Source organism: Camelus bactrianus, chromosome 32 (assembly GCF_048773025.1).
Source record: "Camelus bactrianus isolate YW-2024 breed Bactrian camel chromosome 32, ASM4877302v1, whole genome shotgun sequence".
Lineage (NCBI taxonomy): Eukaryota > Metazoa > Chordata > Mammalia > Artiodactyla > Camelidae > Camelus > Camelus bactrianus.
Genome location: NC_133570.1, coordinates 6,064,969 through 6,090,973, shown reverse-complemented (window position 1 = coordinate 6,090,973; position 26,005 = coordinate 6,064,969). Strand labels below are relative to the sequence as shown.

General features: G+C 42.7%; 1 protein-coding gene across 5 annotated transcripts in view; it reads right to left on the bottom strand.

The window, feature by feature from the left end:
- The window catches only part of CLIP1 (CAP-Gly domain containing linker protein 1), a 112,144-nt gene that overhangs the window by 72,042 nt on the left and 14,097 nt on the right, over positions 1–26,005 (bottom strand). For 4 of the 5 annotated variants that reach the window (XM_074356058.1, XM_074356054.1, XM_074356056.1 and 1 more), the window contains exons 2-3: positions 9,032–9,230; positions 5,667–6,238 (exon numbers count right to left, since the gene is read on the bottom strand). In XM_074356058.1, the coding sequence (XP_074212159.1) occupies positions 5,667–6,238; positions 9,032–9,116 (657 nt within the window). In that variant the 5' untranslated portion in view covers positions 9,117–9,230. Of the gene's footprint in view, positions 1–5,666; positions 6,239–9,031; positions 9,231–24,886; positions 25,137–26,005 lie in introns of those variants that run through there. The other variant, XM_074356055.1, reaches the window with a different exon arrangement.

Genomic DNA, 26,005 nt, shown 5'->3' with positions numbered 1-26,005 from the left:
TGTGTGAAGAGCAGAACTGAGGAGAGACCAGGCTAGCACATGGCAGCAGTCTGCAGGTCCAGGTGCAGAGGATGACGGCCTACCTACATCAAGGCCGCTCAGGACGAGGGGGCTGGAGCGAGGAGGATGGGGAGTAAAACCAAAGACGGGCACTCCCACGGGCGGATGAGCTTATGCACTCCCAAGCCTCAGAAGTGAGGTGGGTAATAAGCACTCGTATCCTACCCGCTCACAGCTGAAAGCAAGGGCAGGAGGAGGAGCGCTGGGAACTGCTAAGATGTGACTCCACTAAACCCTGCTGGGCACGGATAAGAGGAAGCTGCCGCAGCCAGCGGCTCATCTGCAGTGTGTCTCTGCATTTCCCTCTGAGACAATCCCACAGGGCTATCCTCGGTAAGATTTAAGGCTTCTGGAAATTGAAAATGAAAAAAAGCAAAACTAAAATCAGAAAAAAATAATTCCTCAAGACTGGGATATTGTGCTGTACACCAGAGATAGACACACTGTAATTAACTGTCCTTCAATAAAAAAAATTTTTTTTATTTTTTTAAATTAAGAAAAAAGAAAAAAGAATTCAAATCTGCAGTAATCCTCATTGCAAAGGAATTAGGCTAAGTAAAGACTATGGTGCTGAAAAAGATCTCAACATTTCAGCCAAGCTGTCCAGAAAAGAGTTGTTAACATAATGTGAACATGTGGAGCCTTCTCAACTTTGGATCATACAAAATAAGATCCTCCTATGAACAACAACTCTATCAGCAATCAAGGGACAGAGAGGCCACCGTGCAAAGAACAGCTTCAGCAAAGCACAAACCTCCACCCCAAAGGAGCCCCAGAACCCCCTAGGTAGATGACAAACAAACGCCCAATGGAGGTCACGGCCAGACTCATAGATTTGGGGGTTATAAGTCACTGGTAAGAAGACTCAGAAAAATAGAAGGAAGCAAATTATTACAAAGGGTATACTTGTACACTCTTTGTGGGAACATAAAACAATAGAGGCTTTTTGGACTACACTTTGGCAATATTACAATTTTAAATATTTATATATTCTTTGACTCTCAAATTTCATTTTTTGGGGGAAAAGGGGGAGCAACCCAAGGACCTAAGATTAAACCAGGTACCCCAAACAGTGTGATAGTAAAAGCATGCTTATTATTTTAAATGAAGAGTTATATTTACTAGCATAGAAATGCCCCAAATCTACCAAAATATACTGTAAAATGATGTATAATATGACCTCACTGTGTGTTTTAAGTCTACTCATTATAGATAAATCTCACAAACGATGTTGAACAAATGAAGAAAGACATAAAAAAGTACATACTGAATGAACTGTAGTTATTTAAGACTCAAACACAAGCAAAATAACTTATATTTTTTTTTAAATCTCAGAAAGATATTTTTCCCTTTCACAGTATTCAAAAGACCTACAGATTTATGCCATAAGATTCTTAGTTTAAGAGTCCTGGGAGCAGCTCAGAGAAAGAGAAAGCTTGTTACTTTAAAAACAAAAGGCTAGTAAGTAGCTTCCTTCCCACATGTGGTCATAAGCTAAGAATTAGAGGCACCGAACACAGAGTCCCAGACGCGGACACAACCATGCTGAAACAGAACAGCTGGAAGTCGGTCAAGTTCCTTAAGAGTCTGACATCACATCCTCGAAATAGCGAATACTCCCAAAAATGCAGCAAGATCATCTCAGAAACACTCGGTGTAATTAGTTCCCCCAGGGATGTCCAGGCTGGAAAGAGGTAAGTCTCTGCGAGCCAGGTGAACCACGGCATCAACCCAAAGCAGCCCGTCCCAGAGGACCGACAAAAGCAATCTTCATCCATCAGGATCCATGGAATATTCATGAGGACAAATGGGAACAGAGAAGCCAGAGAGAGATGGGAAGGAGGCAGGTGGGTCTGTTATCAGCAACTCTGCCTGGCCCTCAGGGACAGAGCTCACTTACCGCACTGGGGCCCAGGAGCAGGGAGGCTTGTGCCTCCTTCGTGCCTCGCCCGCCCACCCTCCCCTCTCCCCTGGCAACCACCAGTTTGTTCTCTGTATCTGTGAATGAGTCTTGTTTGTTTCATCATGTTTGTTCATTTGTTTTTATTTTTTAGATTCCACATAATACAAGTGAAATCATACAGTATTTCTCTGTTAGACTTACTTCACTTAACATAATGCCCTCTAGGTCCATCGATGTTGTCACTCACGGCAAGATTTCATTCTTTTTATGGCTGAGTAATATTCCATTGTGTATATGTATATATATACACACACACACACACCTTCATCGTCTTGATAAATTCATCCATCCATGTACATTTAAGTTGCCAGCAGAATTTCATTTAATTAGGAAAATTCGAGGTCAGTTTCAATTTCTAAATCTAATTTCCTTAAGACACTAATTTGGAAGTCAAAATGTTTTACATTTCTAAATCAAAGATCTCTATTAAACAAGGCAGCATGATAAAGTAGAAGAAACACAGGAACTGGGAGTAAGAGGCCGTGGGGTATGTGTGCACATACATCACATGCCACCTGAAGCAAGTCACACTTCTTCTCTGGGCTTCAGCACTCTAAGCAAAAAGAGGCACTTGGTGATCTCAAAAGAGCCTTTCCAGCTCTAAAATACTATAACTCTAAGGTACTCCTTTAATTTCTCCTAGAAATACTAACCAAAGGCAGTAAATCATTTACTGCCTCCAATAACACACTCATGACTTAAGACTTACAGCTACAAATTCTTTCCCAAGTACACTAGTTTTGAACATGTCATTAAAATTTTCCTACAAATATGCCATTCAAACCTCAAAAACCCAATCTGCATCTGCAGAATCTTCTGCTTCCTTCCTATGAAAAGGGAGGAAGTCTCGCCCTATGTCTCAATCAAAGTCAAAGCCATCCCTGTGTGTACTCAGGGTGCATTTCACCACTGATCCCCCCTCTCTACTGTGTCTGCCACCTGTTCCTCTGGTCTGGATCACATTAGTCAGAATATAAACACTGTGGACTCCACCGTCTTTGTAAATACACCTTCTCTGGATCCAGCACTCCTCCGGCATCAGCCTGACATCTCTACTCTCCTTCGACATTCAACTTCTTCCAAGAGTGACCAGCCCAAATCCACTCTCCACCACCTCAGTCCATCCTTTACAAAGCAGCCGGAGTCATCTTGTCCAAACTACAAATCTAACCACACCACTTACCACTCTTGCTGCTCTTAAGGTCAAAATCCTTCACATACCCTACCCTTACAGGCCCTCTGACACCAGTCCCTGCGGACGCCACCTGGCAACGAGTCTCATTTCCCACCCCCATAATACAGACATAGTAGAGAGGGGGGATCAGTGACGAAATGCACCCTGCATGGGGAAGCTCCTGCATGGGGGTCCCGGGGAAGGACATGGGCCTCTTCCACAAACGTGCCAACTCCCTCCCATCTGAGGAGCCTGCCAATCCCTCTGCTAGAATGTTCCCTCCTGCCACGGCCATCCCTTCTGCCTGGCCAATTCCTAGTCTCCTTCAGGTCTACTTCAATCATTACGTCCTCATGGAAGCATTTTGTTGTGAGCTAAACCATCCTGATCTTGTCTGTTTTATCAGCCAAGCAGCATAAGACTTGACTGACGTGACCAGTATTTTAATCACCTTTGGCTGGTGGGAAGGCAAACTTGCTTTGAAAGCTCGCCACGCGCTTTCCCATTTCATTTACAGCTAAGCACTCAGAATGGCGTTGCACATACCCTGCAGCGTAGTCTGCAAAGCAGTCCTGCGCCGAGGTAACGGGCTTCTGATTTAACCAAAGCTTACTAGATAAGTATGTACCAGGAGCCTAAAAGTGCCTATGCCCTTTGACCTAGTAATTCCATCTCTATAAACTGATCCTAGGGCAGTAAGAGATACACACACACAAATGTTAAAGGGCATTCATGGCAGCACCATCTATAAAGTACAAAGGGGGAAAATAGCATCAAAAAACCTTCACTGCAGCCGTGCCAAATTCAGAACTGGTGCAGCGAGTGAGGTCTAGAGAGTCGAGTTACAGGCTGAGCTGCTTAGCCCTGAAATGCTGTTTTAAGAACGTTCGACGTTCGGAAGCATTGACCTCTGAAACTCATGATTACCATAACTGGAAGAAGGAACCTGCTGACCTTGAAACCAAGAGATCCAGAAGGAACCCCCTGAAGGTATTAAAGGCCTCCCACAGGCGTGCAGGGGCTCCTGGATTCGCGACGCTACAGGACGGGGAGGCAGAAGTCCTGGATTCTAAACCTAATACCTGCCTTGGACACACATGTGACTCAAGGTCGTCACTTCCTTTCTCTGGGCTTAAGTTTCCTTGTCTATAAGACTAACACAATCACATATACTTCCAATTTTTAAATTATACTATCAATCATCAACTCTACATAACAGGTTCTGGAGTAAAAATCCCCAAACTTCAACGGCAGGTTTACCACCCTTCAGGCTGGGCAAGACCCTGGGCAAGTGACTGTACTTCTTAGAGCCTGTTTCCTCATCAGTTCCGGGGGGGGCCACCCCATCACACCTTTGAAACATGACAGGAGGGGCACAGCGCACTCTTGAGGATGGCGGCCATTCTTCTCTCCCTACGGCATTAATGGGAGCCTCCGGGCCCGATGGAATTTGACGGCTGTTGAACTCAGAAAGGTAACCGAAAGGGCACAGGGTCAGAGACCTCAGACAAGCCACGTGCCTTGAACTGGAGTGACTAAAGTGTTGAAAAAGTGGAATAGTGAAGCTTTAAATTTTCATCAGCGAGGAACATCACTACCATTTCTTGCGTGTTGACTGGGTACCAGGCACTGCTCAGACTTTTATATGTATCCCCTCGTTTAATCCTCATGACAGTGCTGTGAGGTTAGCGCTATGATTCAGCCTCATTTTCACATGAGAAAACAAAGAAGTTAAATAACTTGCTGAGGTCACAAAGGCAAGGCTGGACTCAGCCTGTGTTTTTAGCGCTGCTACACTGCCTCTCATTTAAAACAAACAAACAAACAAAGAATAACAATTGCTGGGTCGTAAAGTCAGGGGTTCTAGAATGCACAGCCTGTGACCTTATACACTGCGTTTCCTGCTTATTAGTGAAACAGAACCTACTGTACATTTCCTTCCTTTTCCGAGACCTAAACCTATCATTTAAAAGGCACAGAAATTCTGAAGTAACATTCCGTGATGTCTGAGTTCTCCAAGACACTTAAGGAAACAGGATCTCATATCTACACACTCACTACCCTTAGAGCAAAAATTAAAAACCAGAAAGAAAAAAAAAAAATCTTAAAAAAAAAAAAAAGAATCCAAGTCCACCTCTGAGCTTGTTTCGTCAAGTAAAGCTACCTTAATCTTTACAAGCTAAAATCTCAATATTCTTTTGGCTAAACTGGAAGCTAAAACTAGAGTTGATCATTGCAAACCTACACTTTTACTACGCGCAAACTACAAAGCCAGTTTCTAATCTGTTGCGTGTTTATACATAAACAGAAACAGAAAAGCTGATTACTTTGTAGGTGAGCAGTCATCCCCACAGAACAGATCCTCAGCCAGCGTGTGTGTGTGTGTGTGTGTGTGTGTGTGTGTTTCCACCCACTCCAGTGGTCATCTCTCAGCTCAACACAACGACCTCGGAAGGTCTGTGAACTCACCAACACTCGGTCTCCAATTTTGAGCTCTCTTTCCCCTTTCTTGATTGAGCCGGCCTCGGAGAGGTTGGAGATGGATTCACTGGCAGTTTTTGTAAGGTTGCTGATCTGAGATGCAGCTGAAGGTTCCTTGGCCGGGGGCTGGGACGATTTATGGGGAACGTTTGAGGCAGGGACTGGGGAGGAGGACACCATGCTGGCCGCGGACGTGGACAGAGGCGAAGCCGCCCTGGACGCGTGGGTCGTCTGAAGGCCGTTAGCTTCATCTTCTGCCTGCACCTTCCTTGTCAGCTTCGACGGTCGGGTGAAGATGCCCTTTAAAGGCTCACACTGGAAATACCGAACTCCTGCCACCGAACCATCATTCTTGCCTATGGGTTCATCGAGAACAATCCCGGCCCACTGGCCTGGTGCAAACTGGGTTTCTCCTAGAAACTGGATAAATCCAGGCTTATTCCCATTCACCCAAACTCGCTCCCCAACTCGGAAGTCATCCACAAACTCCTCCTGTGTCTCAGAGGATGGAGTGCTCGATGCTTTTTCACCAGATATTGTCTTTTCTACTGGAGCTGCAACTGAAAACGGAAGAAAGGATCAGGAAAGATTCAGTTTCATATTTAAGCAGACAACCCCTAAGTTAAAGTCAGATAAACTAGATAAAAAGGCCGAAAGCAACAGAAGTGGCCGCAACATTTCAAGAGGTGCTGTTTATCTCTTTCTTTTCTCTGTTTTTTTTTTGTTAGCAAGGAGGCAAGTACTGATCCATCACTACCATTTTCAGTGCTGCCAAAATTCAGTGAGTTGATAAGACTTAATCCCTATTTGTAGTTAAGACTAGAAAGTCAAAACAAGAAAAAAAAAAAGTAGTCCTCTTCCCAGAATTCATAACATAGGTCTGATTTCATTCTTAACCCCGACCCTGCACACCCATTCAGACCCCCTGAGACAGGCTCAATTCCCCCATTTGAGTGAGTGGTCAGTTACAGCTGACAAGACCAGGCCCATCTGGCCACAGACCTTCATAGGAGGGGATCTCTCGATGCAGAAGGGGAGTCAGTGCCACAGCCCCTACCATCATTATTCCAAGCCTATTCCTTTGCTAGCAGAGATGGAAATCACAGCAAAGGAAGGAAAGAGTGCACCTGGCCTGACTCCCTGTACATCAAGGCAAGACGATCTCTACCCTACAGTAAAGACAGAGTTAAATTTTGCCAAAAATGTTATATTTACGCTGGAAATGCACTCATGCAGTCACATGGCAAGCGTTTATTAAATAGTGTGAACTGGCAAAGAGAGGCCACATTCTTAGTCAGTCTGCCATTTACCGGGCATGTCGTGATCTCAGGATGTTACATGACCTGAGTTCAGTTTTTTCATCTGTAAAAGGGGAAGTGGTAGTATCTGTCTTGAGGGTTTTTTTTTTAAATGAGGATTAAATGAAATAATGTTCTTATTCATGCTACACATCTTTTTTTGAGTTCCTACCACTCCAGGACTAGTCCCAAGCATTGTTCTTCACTGGCAACAGAGCAAGACAATGCTCTGTGCCTTCACAGAGCTCAGAGTCTAGAAGTGGAGAGGCAGACAGTCAAGAGACACCCAGTAACTTCAGGTGGTCTAAGTGCTGTGGAGGAGACAGTGCCTTTGAGCAGTGCAGTCAGGGAAGGCCTCCTGGAGGAGGTGACATCTGATCTGAGGCCTGATCGACAGGAGTGAACCCTGCAAACACTGGGGAGCAGAGTGGCCTGGCTGGCCTACAGTGGGTGCTAATCATCTCTTTACCCTATACAAAAAGGGAGGTTGTGGAGTTTCCATTTGTGGACGGTTTCTTTCTCTTCCCTTTTTTTTTTTTTTTTTAAGAGGAGAGTAGATGCCATCAGATAGAACAAATAATAATCTGCCAAAGACAGGGGCCAGTGTTTTAGTCAGTTCTAGCTTTGTACATCAACAATTGCTCTACGGAGTGCTCCAAGTGTGAATTTCTGAAAAACAATCTTCATAAAAGTGTCTTGAATTCCTTGCCAATTACTTCCCTTTCAGCATACAAATTTAAGCATTAATAAAATGGTTTAATCTTAATTAAAAAAAACCCTAACATGTGTCAAGTAACATTGGGGAGACCAAGTTGAATTCCTCATGATCCTTATACTCAAGGACTTTCTGTGCCCAAAAGTGTGCATGAAAAATGCTAAAAGAGAAAAAGACAATTCTAAAATAGGGGTACAACAGCAGAAGGCTTTAAAGAAGGGTTGGCATTTGAAGGAGTCTTAAAATGAGGAAGGATTTTGAGGAGAAGCAGAAGAGGGGATGCCAATTTTGACTGATCTCCCCAAAGCTAAATAGCCCCAAAACAAATCCATTTCCTCACAATCTTCTGCTTTATCAGTAAAGCTTTCCTCTCATTTAAGATGTTTTATGGCCTCTGTGATAAAAACCAGGTTTTATACTGATACATAAAATGTAAATAACTTGGCCTCTCCAATCAGTCAACAAATATTTACTGAGCTCTCGTTACACGCCAAGCAACTTTCCAGGTGTGTGGATGGAATCCAGCAGTGGAAGAAAACCAAATAGAAGGATCCTTTCCCCCAGGGAAGACCGATGAATGTCCTCCTTCACTGGAACTTGAAGAAACAATGTTGGACTTAACAGATTATGGGGGGCACCCATCTGCAATGGCTGATAACAGAAGACAATCTAATAGTATATAAATCACTTTAAAAAGATGATAAAAGCAAGCATCAGATGCCCTCTCTGCTGCCTCTGTTACTGAAGACTTTGATCATTATGGGATGTAAACTGAAATGGTCGAGGAGGAGATGGAGAACAGGTGAGGAACAGGTTGTGAGAGACAATGCAAAGCATGGGTTCACCTGTAAAATGGGGAAGGTGCCCTCGTGAGCTGGACCTGAGCTTCTGCACTGCCTGCTCCCTTGATGACAATGGCCAATTTCAGGTCATTGACTGTCATCGTATCTTTTAAGCCAGACTCATCTTTGTTTCCTCTACATATCCCTAAACCCCAAGGAGAAAGGTCCCGGTGAGTTCAGGAAGACACATGGGGAGAAAAACTGAAGAAACACTTTAACACTGTTTAAGGATCAACTACTGAAGTTAACTTTACTTGACAACTAGTTCAGCACCTTACACTGTATCAGTGAAGTTAAATTAAGAGAAACTACAAAAAAAGTGAACTCTTCATTGATGAAGACTTCTAGAAATAAAATTCTGCCTTTTACATTGACACTTTCTCAACTATTTTCAACAATATGAAGTTTTAGAAGACTGTCTTTTTAGTATTTTCAAATAGAAGTCCTCACATAGGATTGTAATTTACTTGCTATTAAGGAAAAACGTAAAAGCGTTACCAGCAGCAGGTGTCTTCAAGGCTGTGCTCCCAGGCTTAAGGATCTTGGTAGGGGCCTTAAGCCCGCTTGGCTTCAGCATACTCATGGTCCTGACTTGTTTCTCCTGAGAGCTTTCTCCTCTGCCTATTGCCACTATCTTTCCCCAAGCATTGATACCACTGTAGGTGCTTCTACAGTGAAATCAGTCTCTGGGTAGAATCTGCAAAGAGAAGAACATAAAAAGAGTTTAGAATCTATAGGAGAAAGAAAGTAGAAACAGTTATTATGAAAGTGGCCTTCACAGCCTAAACCTCTCCTGATGTGTGCTAACAAAACCATCTCCACAATGAACCCAGAAAACTCCAGATATTCAAAGCATGAGGACGCAACTGAAATGAATTTAAAAGCAATTTACTATCCTAAAGACAAGTAGCTGGGGCTAGCGATATATTCACTTTTCTTTATAGCATCTAATAATACCAGCTCGGTACACTGCCTAAAAACCACACACGCCACAGAAGAGGATTGAGGAAAATGTGCACCAAACTTAATGGGGGGAGAAGAAGGGAGCTTTCCGTTTTCACTTCATTCGTTTCTATGTCGTTTAAGTTTCATGACCATAAGTCTATATTAACTGTATATACTTTTTAATCCACAGAATTATACATCAATACAAAACCACAAAAATGCTAAAGAAAGGTTCAAACCAAACTCTGTGAGAAAAAGCCGTATCTGCAAAGCACTAAAGAAAAATTATCTTTGTTCTGTCTACAGAAACGTAACACATTTCTGACTTACTCAAGATCAAGTATGAATCTACAGCTTTTGGGCTCAGGCAAAACAGCATCTTGTCATATGCTCTGTAAGAGAGGAGGGACTTTGGAATACGGGAAAATATTTCCAGACGTAATACTCAAAAGAAAAAAATTCAAAGAGAAAAATGATGCTATTTATTGACTCTCAAATGACTGCATTTTGCTTTTTTTCCTGCGAGTCAAGCTTGTAGGAGAAAGCGCAGACCTCGCCCTCTCACTGCCTCTCTCATGAGCAACGCCAAGCATCAGTAAACAATTCGGCCAGGGTTGACAGAGGAGCTTGCTGCGGCCCCTGCAGCAGGCTGAACGGTGGCTGCCCCAAAAGATACGTCCATCTGGAACCTGTGAATGTGACCTTATTTGGAAAGCGTCTTTACAGGTGTAATTCAATTAAGGATCTTGAGATGAGCTCATCCTGGATTACTTGTGTGGGCCCTAAATCTGAGGACAAGTGTCCTCATTAGAAGAGGAGAGCACAGAGGAGAAGGCCTGTGAAGATGGAGGCAGAGAGGGCTGTGGTGTGGCTACGAGCCCAGGACGGCCAGCAGCCACCAGAAGCTAAGGGAGAAGCACGAGACGGACTCTCCCTCAGAGATCCAGAAGGAGCCAGCCCTGCTGACACCAAGATTTTGGACTTCTGGCCTCCAGATCTGTGAGAGAACACATTTCTGTTGTTTTCAGCCACCCGGTTTGTGGTAATTTGTTACGGCAGCCCCAGCAAACTAACACAGCCGTGTAAGTTTTTCTATTCAAAGATAATCAGACCGAACGGAAATCAGATCAAGACAGTACAGGCTCACTCTGCAGACTCCCCATCGTTCTCAAGAGGGTCCAAGATGGCACAAAGTATTTTTTTTTAAAGTCAAAAGTAAATTCTGTGGTTTGGGGGAAGACTGGGATTAACAGACAGAGAACTGCTGTGTACCTGAAGACAGTGGCTGCCCGTCGGACGACTAACACAGAATTCCCGGGCTCTTTACCATCACCACCACTGCCATCACATGTCAACTCCAAAACACATGCAAAAGGAGAAAAACACAGACTCCCAGGATGCCGCCGTGGGCGTGGGAGTCTGTGTGCCAGGTCAGGTGGTTCTGACTCAGAGGCGGACCTGAAACCACTTGCTCTACTGCCCGACCCTCCCCATCCACGGTCCGTAAGGCACACGCAGCCTTAGAAAGATGGACGTCTCCTCTAGACTATTTACATGTCCAAAAATATTTGAGGAGCGTGGGGATAATCTAAGTGCAGAGATTACCGAGGGGCCCAGATATGTCTTGCCTACTCTTCACCCTGGCCCAGCATCACAAAGTGACACGGGTCAGGAAGGTAAGGACGGAACAGACGGAGGAGGCACAGCGGTCCTGGAGAAACCATGGTGGTGGCGGGAAGAAAGGATGAAGTACTCCTTAAAATACTTCACTCAGGCAAAACAGTGAATTCTCAGACTCAGGTCAAGCATCCTCCTTAAGGAGAAATTCTGAACGCTGCCATTGTAAGTGACTAGGGCAGCCTCAACCAGTTTCAAACTTTGCAGCTCAGTAATCCTAAACTCACAAAAAGCTGGCCACCTGAAAGCCTCGGCCTAAGAAACAGAGGCATGTGGCTGTCAGGAACCTACGAACAGACATAAACTCAAAGTCTTAAGTCTTCGGCTGTCTAATCCTCATGCCTCTGGCTCTCAGTCCATCCGAATTACTTGAATCCCAAAGCAGGGAACTGTGACCAAGATTCACTGAAGGAGAAAAATTCTGCCTGTCTCAATAAGAGAATTAGGAGCAACATCACCAATGCTGGTTTTTCAATTTGACTTTCGTCTTCATGCATTACTAATGAATGCCACGTCAGGCTTGCTTTAAAAAAAAAAATCAATTCACTGAGAAACAAAAGATCAAAGTCTTGGTCACGGTACCCACAAGATGTAATGACCCAGAAGCAACGGCTCTGCATAATGTTTCAAGGTCAGTGAATGTCATGTTGAAACTAATCAATTCCAAAACACATGCGAAAGGAAAAAAAAGATGTTCTTGCCTCACTAACACACTGAAAATATTTGTAATTTTGATGCTTATGCTCACTGAATCAAGAGTTTGGGACCTAAAAGGAGACACCCTCACCCTCCCAACATGTGAGGACCATAATATCAGAATATTGTAATTTAGAAATAATTGTTATCCTTATTATCTCAGTTGAGCCTCACAGTAATACTACGGATTAGCCTCTATAACTATTTGTTCTTTAATGAAGGAACACCTCAGAAATTAACACGTTTTCTCCTCATTTGTTAATGACCTGACTGATGCCCAGAGTCATTTGCCAAAGAAGCAGAGTTGTAAGCACAAGTGTGCTTCCAGAGCCCAAGTTCTTTCCCTATTCGAACTTTCAAACTGAGGAGACTGAAAGATTAAACACATCAGGACTCGTATTACTAAAATAACAGACATATGTACAGCACGAAGAGTGCACAAAGCAAATATAAAATTGCCTTATTTGTGTCTCAAAACAATTGTGAAGGCAGGTGAACAATTACCTTATGCTCATTCATGGACAAAGAGAATGAAGGTCTGAGAGGTTGTGACCTTCCCAATGTCACTCAAATAAGGAACTGGTGGCACTTTGGGGACCTAGTACTTTGCCTAATAGAGTCACTCTCTGAAGGAAATCTTCCCACAAGATGGTCATCTATTCATTCAACAAATATTTCCTGAGAAACGACTATATAAACGGTACTCTTCCATTTTCTCATCGGCCAGTGGGGTAAGCAGGAAAGGAGAGACCTCTGGGAGGCTCAGGGAGTGTTCAACACAAAAATGTTTGCCTTTGAGCAGAGAAAGAGGACTTACTAGGGAAATGGAGCAGGAATGTCAAGCAGCACAAAGAATACATGAGAGTGGTGGTCATGAATTTTTAAAGCGAAACCAGTCTCCCGTTAGTTTTCCTCTAATAACAAGCTTCTGCTCAGGCACAGATACAAGGAAGGTAGATAGCTAAGTTCAACTACAATCAAACTCTTGCCAGTGAAATTAAAATAGAAGGGAAAAGCAAGGGAGGTGATGGCGATTTCAAAGGAGTGTTTTACAGTAGTGATTAAAATGGCATAGGGAATCCGAGAAAGGTAAAAAGGGAAGTGGAGACTGGGTGGGGGGGGCTGGGGAGGCCTCTCAGAATGAAAAACTGGGTGAGAGTTCTCAAATAGGACGAAGGATTGTTAAAATGAAGACACTGGATACTCAAATGTGCTCACAAATCCCCCTGAGATCTTGTTACGCTGCGGTTCTGGTCTGGGCTGGGGCCTCAGTTCCAGCTTTCTAACACCCCCAGGGGACATCAGTGCCGCCGTTTTGAGGACACCCCCGCCCCTTTGAGAAGCAAGAGGTTGATGGATAGGAGGTGGAGGTTAGAACGAGACACTTGCAGGCTTTGACCAGGGGGATGGGGATGGAACAGAGGCCTGAGCACTGAAGGGGTTACTGATAGGAGTGCGGGGTCTAAAACACAGGGAGTGGGGGAGACGTTGATGGCAAGAAGGAAGCAGAATTTAAAAGGAATGAAGGCAAGAGGCTGAGGTCGGTGGATGTCAGCCGCAGGAGAGGTACCAGGTGGCAGAGCTTCAAAGGAGCTGGGGTTTCTGAAGGCGCAGAAGTAGCCGTTTACAGCATCAAACAACTCGGTCAGCTCTGAGGAAGGCCCTTGAGAGGGCTGCAGGGGAAACTGCCTTCAGGGGCCAGTCAAGCTCTAGACAAGGCAAGGAGGGAAAGAGAATGTTCAGAGAAGAGGCTGCTGATAGAGACAGAAGATTGATCATCACAAACTTGACTCATAGAAGGCCGAGTTAAAGAGCCTGGGAGGAGTAAAGAATTAGGCTCAATGAGCAGATGAACCCAGCAGCACAGGCACGAATGGTCAAGTATAAAATGACCTGTCCTACATCGCAGTTAAGAGGTAGTATACGTTAAAAAAAAAAAAAGAAAAGAAAAGAAAAGAAAAAGTGGACTTGTGAAGAAAGCAATCTAAACATGACAAACTTAAAACTTAACAAACAAAACATAATGCTACGGTCTGTAACCATCAGCGATAACGACGTTGACAGTCACCATCATGGTAATGTCAATTCCTTAACCTGGGTGGGGTGTGCATGGGTATCCGCTCCACCATTCATTATGTGCACACAAGTCCCCTGGGGATCACGTAAAACTGCAGATTCTTATGTAAATATACACACACCCACACATTTCATATGTATAATTTATTTTATAACATGAAAATAAACCAAAATGAAGAAAGGTGATTATGTATTGCCAAACTAAAAAGAAGTTTCTCTCATTATAAATACACAAAGTTATAGTTTATAAACTACAATTTCTGGATTTGTCTGTATGATTCAAGGGTCTGATCTCTGAGTAAATGGATGAGAGATGAGTTTCTGAGCTTACAAAGGAGCGGATGAGACAGCAGTTCTCTAAGTGTGGTCCGTGCACTGCTTAGGGGCACCCAGAGACCCTTCCAGAGAGCCAAAACTATTTTCACGAAATTGCTGAGACGCTGTTTGCCTTTCCCCGCCACGCAGACACGTGCACTGACCGAACAAGCAGCAGTGAGGAAACCAAACTGCAGGTGTTCCGTCGGGGCAGCAGACCCGTGCTGGACTACCCCTTCGGGATTCTCTGCCACCAGAGCTTGCAGGAAAACAACAACAAAAACCACCTGTGCATAAGAATGCGACAGAGCACATGATGAAACAGAAAAATGAATACTTTTATTAAATTTCAACCCTGAATACATGCGTTTTTAATACTCTGAGTGACAAGAGGGGAGGGGCAGGGGAAGCGCCCCCACCAGCACAGCACGGCGCCAGCACCGCTGGATGAGAAACACCCCTGCAACTGACGATGAGCCACTGGGCAGGGAATGCCACTTCCCCCGGGAAGAATCACTGACGACTACGGTCATTTAGACTTGGGATCCAGCAGACGTTTTCTTGAAAACGAACCATGTCGGCCTGCCACTTCAAGGAAAACAACTATTTGCTGACAATGACAAAATTTAAGCTTTCAAGAGAGAATTTTGGAAAACACACCCTTCCTGTGAGCTTGAGAGCTTCTCAATACTGCAGACTTTTCTGATGAGATTGATTAAACAATATAATTTTTTTTAATACTGTATAATGAAAGTGCCAGTATTTGGAAGATCTCTTAACTCAGTAAATCAGTATCTTCCAACCAACAATGCATACCATTACAAAATCGTTTATGGGTAAAGGATTCATTCAAATCACAAATTAGAATAAGGGATTTTTATGTAACAGTAAAAGTTCATTCTTATAATGAAGGGCCGCAAATGGCAAAATATCCTTCTTTATGGGTGAGTTGTATTCCATTACATATATATATGTATATGCTGCATCTTCATTATCTATTAAAATATCGATGTGCACTTAGGATTCTTCCATATCTTGGCAATTATAAATAATGTTGCTGTTAATAGGGTATATCTTTTTGAGTTAATTCTTATTTTGTGGTTGGCTTTAGTCCTTTGATAACTATGTAAGTTTAAAAAACTAAAGCTCTAAACATTCTTAGAAACAATGAACAGTGCATATATGTAAATTTAAAAATACATGTAGAGTAAAAAAAAAAAAAAGATTTATCAAGCCATGAAAGACATTGAAGAAACTTAAAAGACATATTACTAAATGAAAGAAGCTAATCTGAAAAGGCTACAAACTGTAAGATTTCATCCAAATGACATTCTGGAAAAGGCACAGCTACAGAAACGATAAAAAGATCGTGATTTCCAGGGGTTTGGGGGGAGGGAGAGAGGGAGGAATGAATAGAAGGAACACAAGGGATTTTTAGGGCAATGAAATTATTCTGTATGATACTATAGTAGTGGCTACGTGTCATTATGCATGTGTCAAAACCCATAGAATGTACATCAAGAGTGAACCCTAATGTAAACTATGGACTTTGGTCAATAATCGTGTGTCCATGCTGGTTCATCGATTGTACCAAATATGCCACACTGATGAGGGATCTTGAGCATAGGGAAGTATATGTGTGGGGGGCGGGGAGGGCTATGTGCAAACTCTGTGTTTTCTACTCAATTCTGCTATGAACCTGAAACTTCTAAAAGAATAAAGTCTATTTAAAAAAAAACTGTTCATTCTTACAGGCTGAGATTCCACCTTTAAGAAACTACAACCTATCAAGTTTTGGGGTATTAAAGAAGAAAATTCATAATTATCTGAAAATGAAACAGAGAAGGACCCTGGGGGGCCCTCCCGGGTAGGGTACTGTATCCTTTCTTGTTTGTAGGAAAAAGGCTTCATTCAGCCTCCTCGACCTTCCCTGAGTTCCAAAGGGATGATTCAAACTCATCTAATTGCTAGTTGCTAATCAGGGGAGGGAGCGAATGCAGAGACAGAGGAGGAGCAGTCAAGAAACAATAGTGAGGCAGGTCCCTGTTTCCCCGCAAGGAATTCACGTAACAAAATACCTCTGAGTTCTTCCGCAGGACCTAAGGCCCCACCCAGGGGGAGGATGGTACCTTCAGGCTGAGCACAAGATTCCCGGAATACCACCCTGTTACCTCACCACCGATCATTCGATCATTCGGAAGAAGTCTGTACACAGTGGAAGGTAACAAAGACACTGACTCCTTCCCCAAACACTTCTCCCTTTAAAACCTTTCATGGTCAAGCAGAATCTTCGGAGTTGGTTTCTGGACACAAGTCCACCATCTCCCCACGTTGCCAGCCTCCTGAATAAAGTAAATTTTCCTTTCCAACTAATACCTGTCTCTAGGGTATTGGCTTTCAAGGAGCGAGAAGCCAAATCTGAGTTTGGTAACAAAAATGTTCTTCCCTTCCTATAAATCTGTGTGAGGCCAATTTTCTTCATGGACTTCAACCAAAACAATGTATCACCACTACAGGTTAAAGGCAGGAGCTGTCTTCCATTAAGCCTGTCTTCTGCGAAAGCCAGACATTTAGAAAGATTTGCATAAATGTAAAACAGTGCCATCTTCTCATTAAATTTTTTACTTTAGAAAATAGTTACTCATCATTAAAGATTTATGTAATATGTAATGGGTTAGTATTTCCAGTGAATTAATAAATATTTTAAAATATTTTCAGTTTCAATTTCTAATATGGTAAAAACCAATAGCTAAAAACCTACATAAACAAAAGCTCTTTGGAGTCCTCAATAATTTTTTAAGAATATAAAGGGGTCCTGAGAAAAAGCGTGAGAACTGCTGCTATATGCATTTTTGCTTTACATTCTGAGTCACAAAAAGTCCCAGTTCACGAGGGCTTCCAGAAGCGTGCTTCTCAAGCAGCTATTTATAGGTCTGAATGACAAGCAGGCAAGCACAGGATCCACTAGTGCACTACCATTGTTACAGCACTGTGCTGGGGCTGGGTGTATAAGAAGCCCTGAACTTACAATCTAGGGAAGACCAGTTGCAGGAGAAGCAGCAAGAACACAATGATGCATTAACACTGGGGCATTTGCATACCCAAGGCAGACGTTTCTCTGAGGCAGATTATCAGACGGACTCAAAATCAGTGCTTTTCAGAAAGTGCAGCAGCAGCAGCAGCAGTACCTGGGAACTTACTAGAAATGCAAATTATGTGGGCCCCTCCCCAGACCTACTAAATCAAACGCTGGTGGCGGGGCCAGCTACCTGCATTTTAAGACCTGGTAATTCTGATGCTAAAGTTTGAGAAACACTGCAAAACGACTGATAAGAGGCTCATTTTCTCAATTACATGTACGTGAATCATCCATCCACCGGCCGCCCCTACAGGGCCTTGGTGCTTTCACTAGGCTTCTGTTTCAGGTTCTTCACTCAGCCTTGAATGCCCTTTCCCAGTCTAGTTATTTTCATCTACTGAAACCTTACTGGGGGTAAATTCAGGCATGCAGACTTCTCCAAACCTCACCGAGGAAAATCTGTTCATCCTTCAATTTCCCACAGAGCTGGGTCTGTATCTCTCTCCTATCACTGAGCACACTGAGCTGGGTGTGTGCAGTCTACAGATTCTACCAGGCTGTAAGTGTCCTGGGGGTAGAAACTGCATGTTAGCCATTGTTACATTCCCCCATGGTACTTTATAAACGATGCTTACGAAATAAAAATGAGAAAAATAGTCTCAATTGTTTAAATGAGCTTACAAACCAGTTGGGATGTATCCACTATTTTTAAGTTATATGTGGTGCTTGCTACAGGTGACAGAGAAATATATGACACAGAGGTAAGCTCAAGAATTCATAATGTAATTGGAGAGAGAAGACACACATATGTGAAAAATAACTAAGAATCAAAGCAACTTATGAGAAATACCAAACCACGCGGTGGTCTTGGAAGTGTGTATGAGATGGGAGGGCGGAGTGGACTGAGGCACAAGAAAAGGCTTCAGGCACAAGGCAGGACTGAGCAGGGGACAAGGGACAGTAACAGTGTGGTACAAGTGTTGCAGTCAGGATTTTTTTAAACGTAGAGAGAAAAAATTTCAGAACGGACAAAGGAAGAATATGGAAAGCTATAAAGCACGTGAATCAGACAGTGAGAAGCTCAGTTTGGCTAACATTAGAAGAGTCTTGTAAGAAATCAATTTAGAAAGGTAAACTGAAAGAAGACTTTGAAGAGCCTTAGAGATCATGCCAGGAGATTTACTATGGTCAATTTTTACTTGCCTTACACTTCAAATGAAAAGCTTCCATTCAGATTCTACTGGTTCAAAATGAAAGCTGTCTAGAGTTTCCCTTTAGGCCTTATATTTACTTCATTTGTTCATTTCAGTCATCTTAACCATTACCAAGCAAAGATTCAGCCCCAGGGTTGGTAGCCCCTTTTCCAGTGGTATGCCAAGTCTTCACTCACTCCAACCAACAGCCGTGGGGCTGCCAGGACAGGTCATATGCTTTAGAGAAGAACCATGAGCATCAAAAAACGATGATTGCAATGCAAATACAATGAAAAGTTCTCATCTAAAACCCTTCGGGTAACACCTCAGCAAGGATCAGCCTGGAGAGTCTATACAGATTAGGTACTACTGAACACAAATGACAAATTCCAGGCTTTTCCACTACTCTGCGTGCTGCAGAGGGGGAGGAGGGTCACATATTCCACAACCTGCTTTGCCTTGATGACTTCTGGTATCCTACTGTAAACCGCTCTGTCCAGTTTTTAAGTCAGGCTGAAAGCTACATATTCTAGGCCTGCACTCTCCAATATGGTAGCCACTGGCCACATGCACTGTTTAAACTTAACTTTAAACTTTTAAAAACTGAAATAAAATAAAAAAATCAGTTCCTCAGTCATACAAGCCACATTTCAAATGCTCAGCAGCCACAATGCAACATATAGAACAATTTTTACCATCACAGAAAGTTCTATGGGATAACACTGTTCTAGAACTTTCTTCATCCACAGACCATCTACTTGCCAAAGTGTCCTTCAAAGTGACCACCCGAGGACATGGTAAGTTAATCTGAATAATACTGTATTGGTCAAAATATTCTTAACTCTTTTAAGAAATAACGTCAGAGACAGGTTAGCACTTTATTAGTGACCCAAGGTGACAGTGACCATCTCAGTCTCTCAGTACTCTTCACTGGACTTGGCTCTTGGCACTACTAGCTGTTTCCAAGATTTGAATCCAAAAACCTCAAAAAAATAATGATGTGCAACCACTGAACACAGCAAAAATGTATCCAAGGCACACAGGCCAATTCTAAGAGTTCCAGAAGGTATTTACTAATGCTTTATCACTGTTAATTAATGAGCAACACCTCCCTAGATGAAAGAACTTAAGCTCTGGCTCTTTTTTTTTTTTTCCATTTATTTTTAAAAGTCAGTCACATTACTTTATGATCTCACCTTCCAAACTATCATATTGCAACACACACCATCCACTGACCACCAGAACCCTTTACTTACACCACTGACTGATGCCATAGTTCTAATATTTTTTCAAGCCAAAAACAGTTTGTAAAATGTTTATCTCTAGAAGTTAAGAACTCACTTCTGGACAGTCAAAAATAGCTTCTGTTTTGCTGGTACATTCTCAAGTGGGAGACGCAGGAGAGATCCACGTCCCAGCGGCATCTATGTACCGGGGAGAAGACCGCCGGGGCACAGGGCTCAGCCACACCATCCCTGCTCTCCCCCTTCTCATCCAAAGCTTTATGCTTCCACCTAAAAGCAGAAAGCTTTGCTGCTAAACATCAACACCACCAGAGAAACAGTTTTTTCTGTTTTGTTCTGTTTTTTTTTTTTTTTCCTGTGTAATCTGCAGGTTTATTTTAAGAGACTAAAACACCAGGCCTGAAATGAGCAAAAATTTTTTAACTAGATTAATAGCCTATGTTTGTGATTAAATGCCAAGATCTGATCTAAATTACAAATTTAAAAGGGCAAGATACGTATTTCAGGAAAGCAAATTAACCTTAAGAGACCTATTGTCTTCGGTGTTTCTGAAGAAGTGTGCTTTCTATTTCTTGAGAATGTCAGCTTTACTCAAAGTCAGGATTTCAGAAAATAGGATATTCTCCATCCACCCAACAAAAAAGTGTTTGGTACACATTAGTCTAGTGTGTTAGAGACTGGAAAATACCAGCATCTGGACAGGTTTCACGAGATTAAAATAATGCCAGTACAAGGAAAACACCACAAATATTACTTATGATTGTTTCCAAGAACCCAAGCACCCCACTTTCCTCTCAGATACAACCTCTCTCACCACACATTACTGACCAGGAAATTACATACAAATCAGTCTCCCACTCTAAACAAGCAAATTTTCAGAGGTTGAGGATACACAATTCAAGACTATAGCCTTCTCAAAACATAGAACATATGCTTATGGCAGTTCCCCTTTTAATAAGCAATTTAGCAAGCAATCATCCATCACCTGCCTCATAAAGGTAAGAAAATTGAAAACATCCAGATAAAGAACATTTTTTATTTATGGTAACAGTGGCTTAGTTACCAGGACCGTGAAGGGAAAAAGAAAAAAAAAAAAGACCCTAGGAACGAAGCCCAAATCTAGAGGTGACGCTACTGCCATCAAACACTTCATGCAAGACACAGAGAGCCGTAGCTGCTCCAGCCGCACCAGGAAACTACCAGTGTCACTTCAAGCACCTGGGATCGCTCCCCATCCGCCAACACCCACTACCATTCAGACTGCATCTCGATAACCCTTCCATGAGAGAGGTCTCACAAAGGGAATGGGAAGTCAAAAGTTAAAGAGTCAGCTCAATTCTCCCTGAGTAAGAATATATGCCGAAAGCACAGAAATGTTTTCAACAGTGAGAACTGATCTAAAGCAGTATGTTCCTGGAGCTAAAACTGACTTTAAATTGGCAGTTTCAAGTGTCTACAACCTAGGTGACCAGGACAACTCATTTCTAAACAGCTGTCTTAAGACATCTCCGTTAAAGAGATACATTTGAGAGGGAACATACCTAGCAAATCTAAAAAGGGCTCCTAGTCTCAAAGAAAGTAAATGTTTTAAGACATAAGGTCATACGTGTTTAGGAAAATAGGGACATGTGACTGTCACAGAGGGGTAAAAATAGGGAACACATGCTTTAAATAAGGAACAATGCTTTAAAAAGAAGTCTACTACAAAAACTGGAATCTTGGATACTGACATGCTTTGCGGGGTAAAAAGCAGTAACAAAACAAAAAATTTTGGCCCCGTGATCTCTCAGCCTAAACTCATGGGATCAAACTTAGGAAAGGGTCCAATATCTACTTAAAAAAGAGACAGGAGGGGGTACTTTATCAAGTGCTCGCACCCAGCACACAGGAACACAGGTTCCTGAAGTTTTTGTTTAAAGGACGAGAATCCTTAAGAAAATTACATCATGTATTAACCCTCAGAGACTAGATTTCTGGATATTTGTATGAACCAACACCTTTTCTTCTAACTCCAACTAACACAAATACAGAGAGCAAAGCAGTATGTTCAAAACTAAACGGTGACAACGTCTCAATCGTGATGCGTCAGAGTTTAGGCCTCTGGATCATAAATAATTTATACACTGATAACCAAGTCCAATCGTTCCAAACTCCTACTTGTCTGGTGCTGTAGACACATTTTCACAGAACAAAAGTGCTACGTTTATTTGCAGGGAACAGGAAAATTGATAGCAAATTTCACAGCAGACAGAGCCACTGGTTAACCACACAGCCATTCACACAGTAAAATACTTCCGCTCTGCTACTGAGTTTTCTGTTTTTAAATGTCCTGCCAGAAGATATCTTAAAACAGCCACTTTTCCTATTATACACTCCTTCTCAATAAACTATAGCGGGCCCAATGTTATTGTCTTTACTTTTTATCTACAGAAGTTGCGGAAAAGGCAAAATAAATCTAGCAAAACTAGACAACCCAGTACCTCATGGTGTTTGCAGATCTGGGCCAGGCCTAAGCTCATATCCTGGCAGAAGCTGGGCAAACATTTCGAGCAGTCCTGGCTGTGATGTCATGATGATGACCTCACAAACAGGAATTCTTATGTTGGTCTGCCTCTAGGATGCAACCCCACCACTTTAAAGGAAAACCAGGTTCTGTATCCCTGAATCTGGAGCCCATGACTCAAGAAATTCACCTTCTCCCAGGAAATTATCCTCCCATGTTAAGATTAGCAGCACCTTTCTCCACTACTGAGCAGCACAAGTCACGCAGGTAAGCAGAGAACAGCACACGTACCTGAGTTAAGTATTCAGCTCACCACCAGGAATGCATTTTTATATATTTCAAGTTTGCAAGTTTTTGTTTCAGTTCAGTTTCAAACACCTTTTCTTAGTATTCTCTCCTGGCAAATGGAGCTATGTTTAAGAATTCTGAAAACCAAGTAGGAAGTAAATCATAAACTTAAAATGTCACCTCTGCCCTGCCACTCTAACACAAACTCCACCAATCCCAGTTTGTGCTCTCTTTACTGAGAGGAGTGAGGATTACTGATGTCTAAGCCAGGAAAACGCCAGAAGTACAAAGCCTCACCACAGCTCCGCAATCAATGTATCTTTGCTAAGAGAATCCAAAATTGACAGATTGTTGTTTCTGCTATGGTTTTTGCCCCTCTCATGAATTCTGGAATTTGCAAGCCAGCACAGAATAAGAATTAGTGGCATTTTATCGTTATTTCTCAGTAGTTGAACATTCTTAAATTGGAAGGAAATGTGACAGAGGATTAATCGTAATTAATTATATCAATAATCCCAAGTGATGGGATTATTGATAGTTTTTATACCTTCTTGTGTTTTCTTGAATTTCTCAAATTTTATTTAATGAACAGGTATAATTTCTCCAGCAGGAAAAGAAACTTTAATGATTCTGAGCCACAATAAAGTGGGTTTCAACCAGGGAGTAAGGAACTGGCTCTACTGCTCTATCTGCACAGGAACAGACACACAGCACAAGGCCGTACGAGGGAGAAGGGGACGCCCATGCAGAGTGGCTAGGGGTTCACCAAGCAGGCGTCCTTCTCTTCCTGGAGTCACAGACCACATTTCCAAGCTCCCTCTGCAGCTCAGCATGACTGCGTGACTGAGTTCTAGACAACTGAATGAGAGCAGTGCCAGGGATGGGTGCCCCCGTAAAATCTTCCCACACAAAGCCCCCCAGCCCTTGGCCCTTCCAGTGGCTTCATGGAGATGAGCAGGGCAACCTCAAAAGCATGGATGGAGCCTGAATCCCTGAAGAAGCCTGAATCCGGGCATCACTTCTCTCCATTCGCCCATCAGCAAATATCTACCCCACACTTTTCCACAACTTAAACTTTCAACTGTTTAAGTCACTAAAATTAGTGCAGTTTGTTATAGCAGCTGGCTTTTCTTACCTAATACGGTGGCAAAGAGATAAAAACTTTGCTTAGAGCTTTGGAATCATCTCAGCTAAATAAACTCGAAGAAAATTTTAGGATAAGCACCTGAGATAGAAATGCTTCATTCATACCACAAAAAGCACAGTTATATGAAAAATAGATAGAAGTATCATATTTTCTTAAAAGCAAAAGGACATTTTACTGGCAGGAGCAGAATATGTTTAAAAAACATATGCGTTTGAGTCCAATATACTAAAATACAGATGACTGATGATGAGGTAAGTGCTCAGGAGTTATGTGATATGGTACTATCCTCTCCACTTCTGTAAACGTTTGAAATTTTCCATAATAAAAAGTGTTTACTACAGAAGACAAATTTTAGTAAAATCCAAACCCCATCTTCTTCCTCACCACTCATAACCTAAAAAAAGCTTAAGCAATTTACAGAAACAAGAGGTTCCTCAACACAAGCATGGTGTAAATTATGTTCAAGTGAAAAGGAATAATATTCTTCATAATTCTTCTCTGATTTCCTAAGATTTTGTGTATTCCTTTTTGTTGTTGTTTACTCTAATGAAAAAAATGTGGTTTTTAAAAAAAAAAGTATGAAAAGAGGGTTAGATTGGGAAATGAGACACCTGGATTCTGTCCCAGTTGGATAACCTTAAACTTGCAGTTAAGCCCTTCCTGGACCTTGGTATCCTCACCTGTAACCTAAGGATACTAATTAAATATGATCAGTTTCACTGCTGAGGATTTCAAATCCAAACTCCCTCAGTGAAAGGGCAAGGATTCAAAAGTGAAAGGGAAGCGACTGTGACTCACACTTTGCCAAAGTAAGAGGACCCTGCTGTCAGTGAAGACAGCACCACATCTGATAGGATCAGCAGCACATCCCAGCACTCTCCAGCACGGCATTGGGTCGTCCGACACAAACCACATCTCCCCGCTTCCCCTCGGTCCCTGCACGGTCCATGTCGCCCCACCAGCAAAACGAACACACTCCTTTATTTACTAACTCTGGACATTCTGCCGGGAGGCAAAGGAGAGGTGAAGAATTTGCAATGAATTCAATCTGCCAGGAGAGGGAGTTTAACACGGAGCCTCCGGAAGCAAGCTGCCTGCAACGGCAGAGGGGACATCTGGACACGGGTCTCCACTGGACCCTGCTGGGGGACCGTGAGGAAATCCAGCATCAGACAGGGTAGGTGACTTACCTGTAGACAGCTGCACCCTGAGACTTCTGAGCTCCCTTCTAGTTCTCAAATGTTAAAAGTCCGCAAACTTAATGGCAGAGGAAAGAGGAAAGAAGTTCTGAGAGTAATGGAAAGTCTAGTTTGAGAGAAAGATACTCCTGAAGCTGATATTCAAGTCAAGTAAGAGAGAAGAACTCAAAGGCTGTCTTCCTGTACCACGCTCCTGAATTTGGGAGGTTCATTCACAGCTTCCTCCCATCCCCTGAAGTCATGGTTATGTAAGTGGCTGGTGTGTGCTGTGTCACTTGGTGTCCCCCACCCCCACCACACGAGACGCCTGTAACCTGAGCCCTGCTTCAGCCCCTGAAAACACTTACACAACATGCTGGTCGCTTTCCAGAGTGACGTGTATTTCTACTAAAGGCAAGTTATTCCATTTTTCCCCCAATCTTTCAGTTTCATTCACATTGGTATTTCTATACATACATAAATCATAAATAAAACTGAAGATCATTTACATATTTTCTTCAATTCCCGAGTAAAACAAGAAAGGTCAAGTATTTTATCTTCACAGAAGGATATCAAAACCCAACCAACAAGCTGATCGGCTTGCTTGGGGCCTATTTAAACACATCTTACGGCCGAACTGAGCTTCAGGTCCTCTCATGGGAGATGCAGAGTCATGCCTGTTTACACACCCAAGGACCACACTCCACTGCTCCACGCGGCACGTCCCACGAGTAAGGGCTTCCGGGGACAAGAAAATGACTGAAAGAATAAGAGTGGCCGCATCTCCTCTTTGCAGGATATTTTCTGACCACGCTTCCTGCCCTATCCCCTCCATCTCTGGACAACTCAGGCCGCCCTGCAGTCTTCTATTACTGAACCATGAATCACACTCATTTCTGCCTGGTTTGCACATCACACAATGACTAAGTTTCTCATGGTCAGGGATGAAATTTGTCTTCGCTTCTGACAGACCTAAAATAGTATCTGGTACCCAGTAAGAGTTCAGAAAAGTCCTGAACTGACTCAACAGAACAAGAACCCCTAAAATGAAGCAACACTGCAATTTTCAAACTAAAGCATCAAGTGACTGTATCTCACCCTCTATGCGTTTGATGAAGAGAACAACATCAG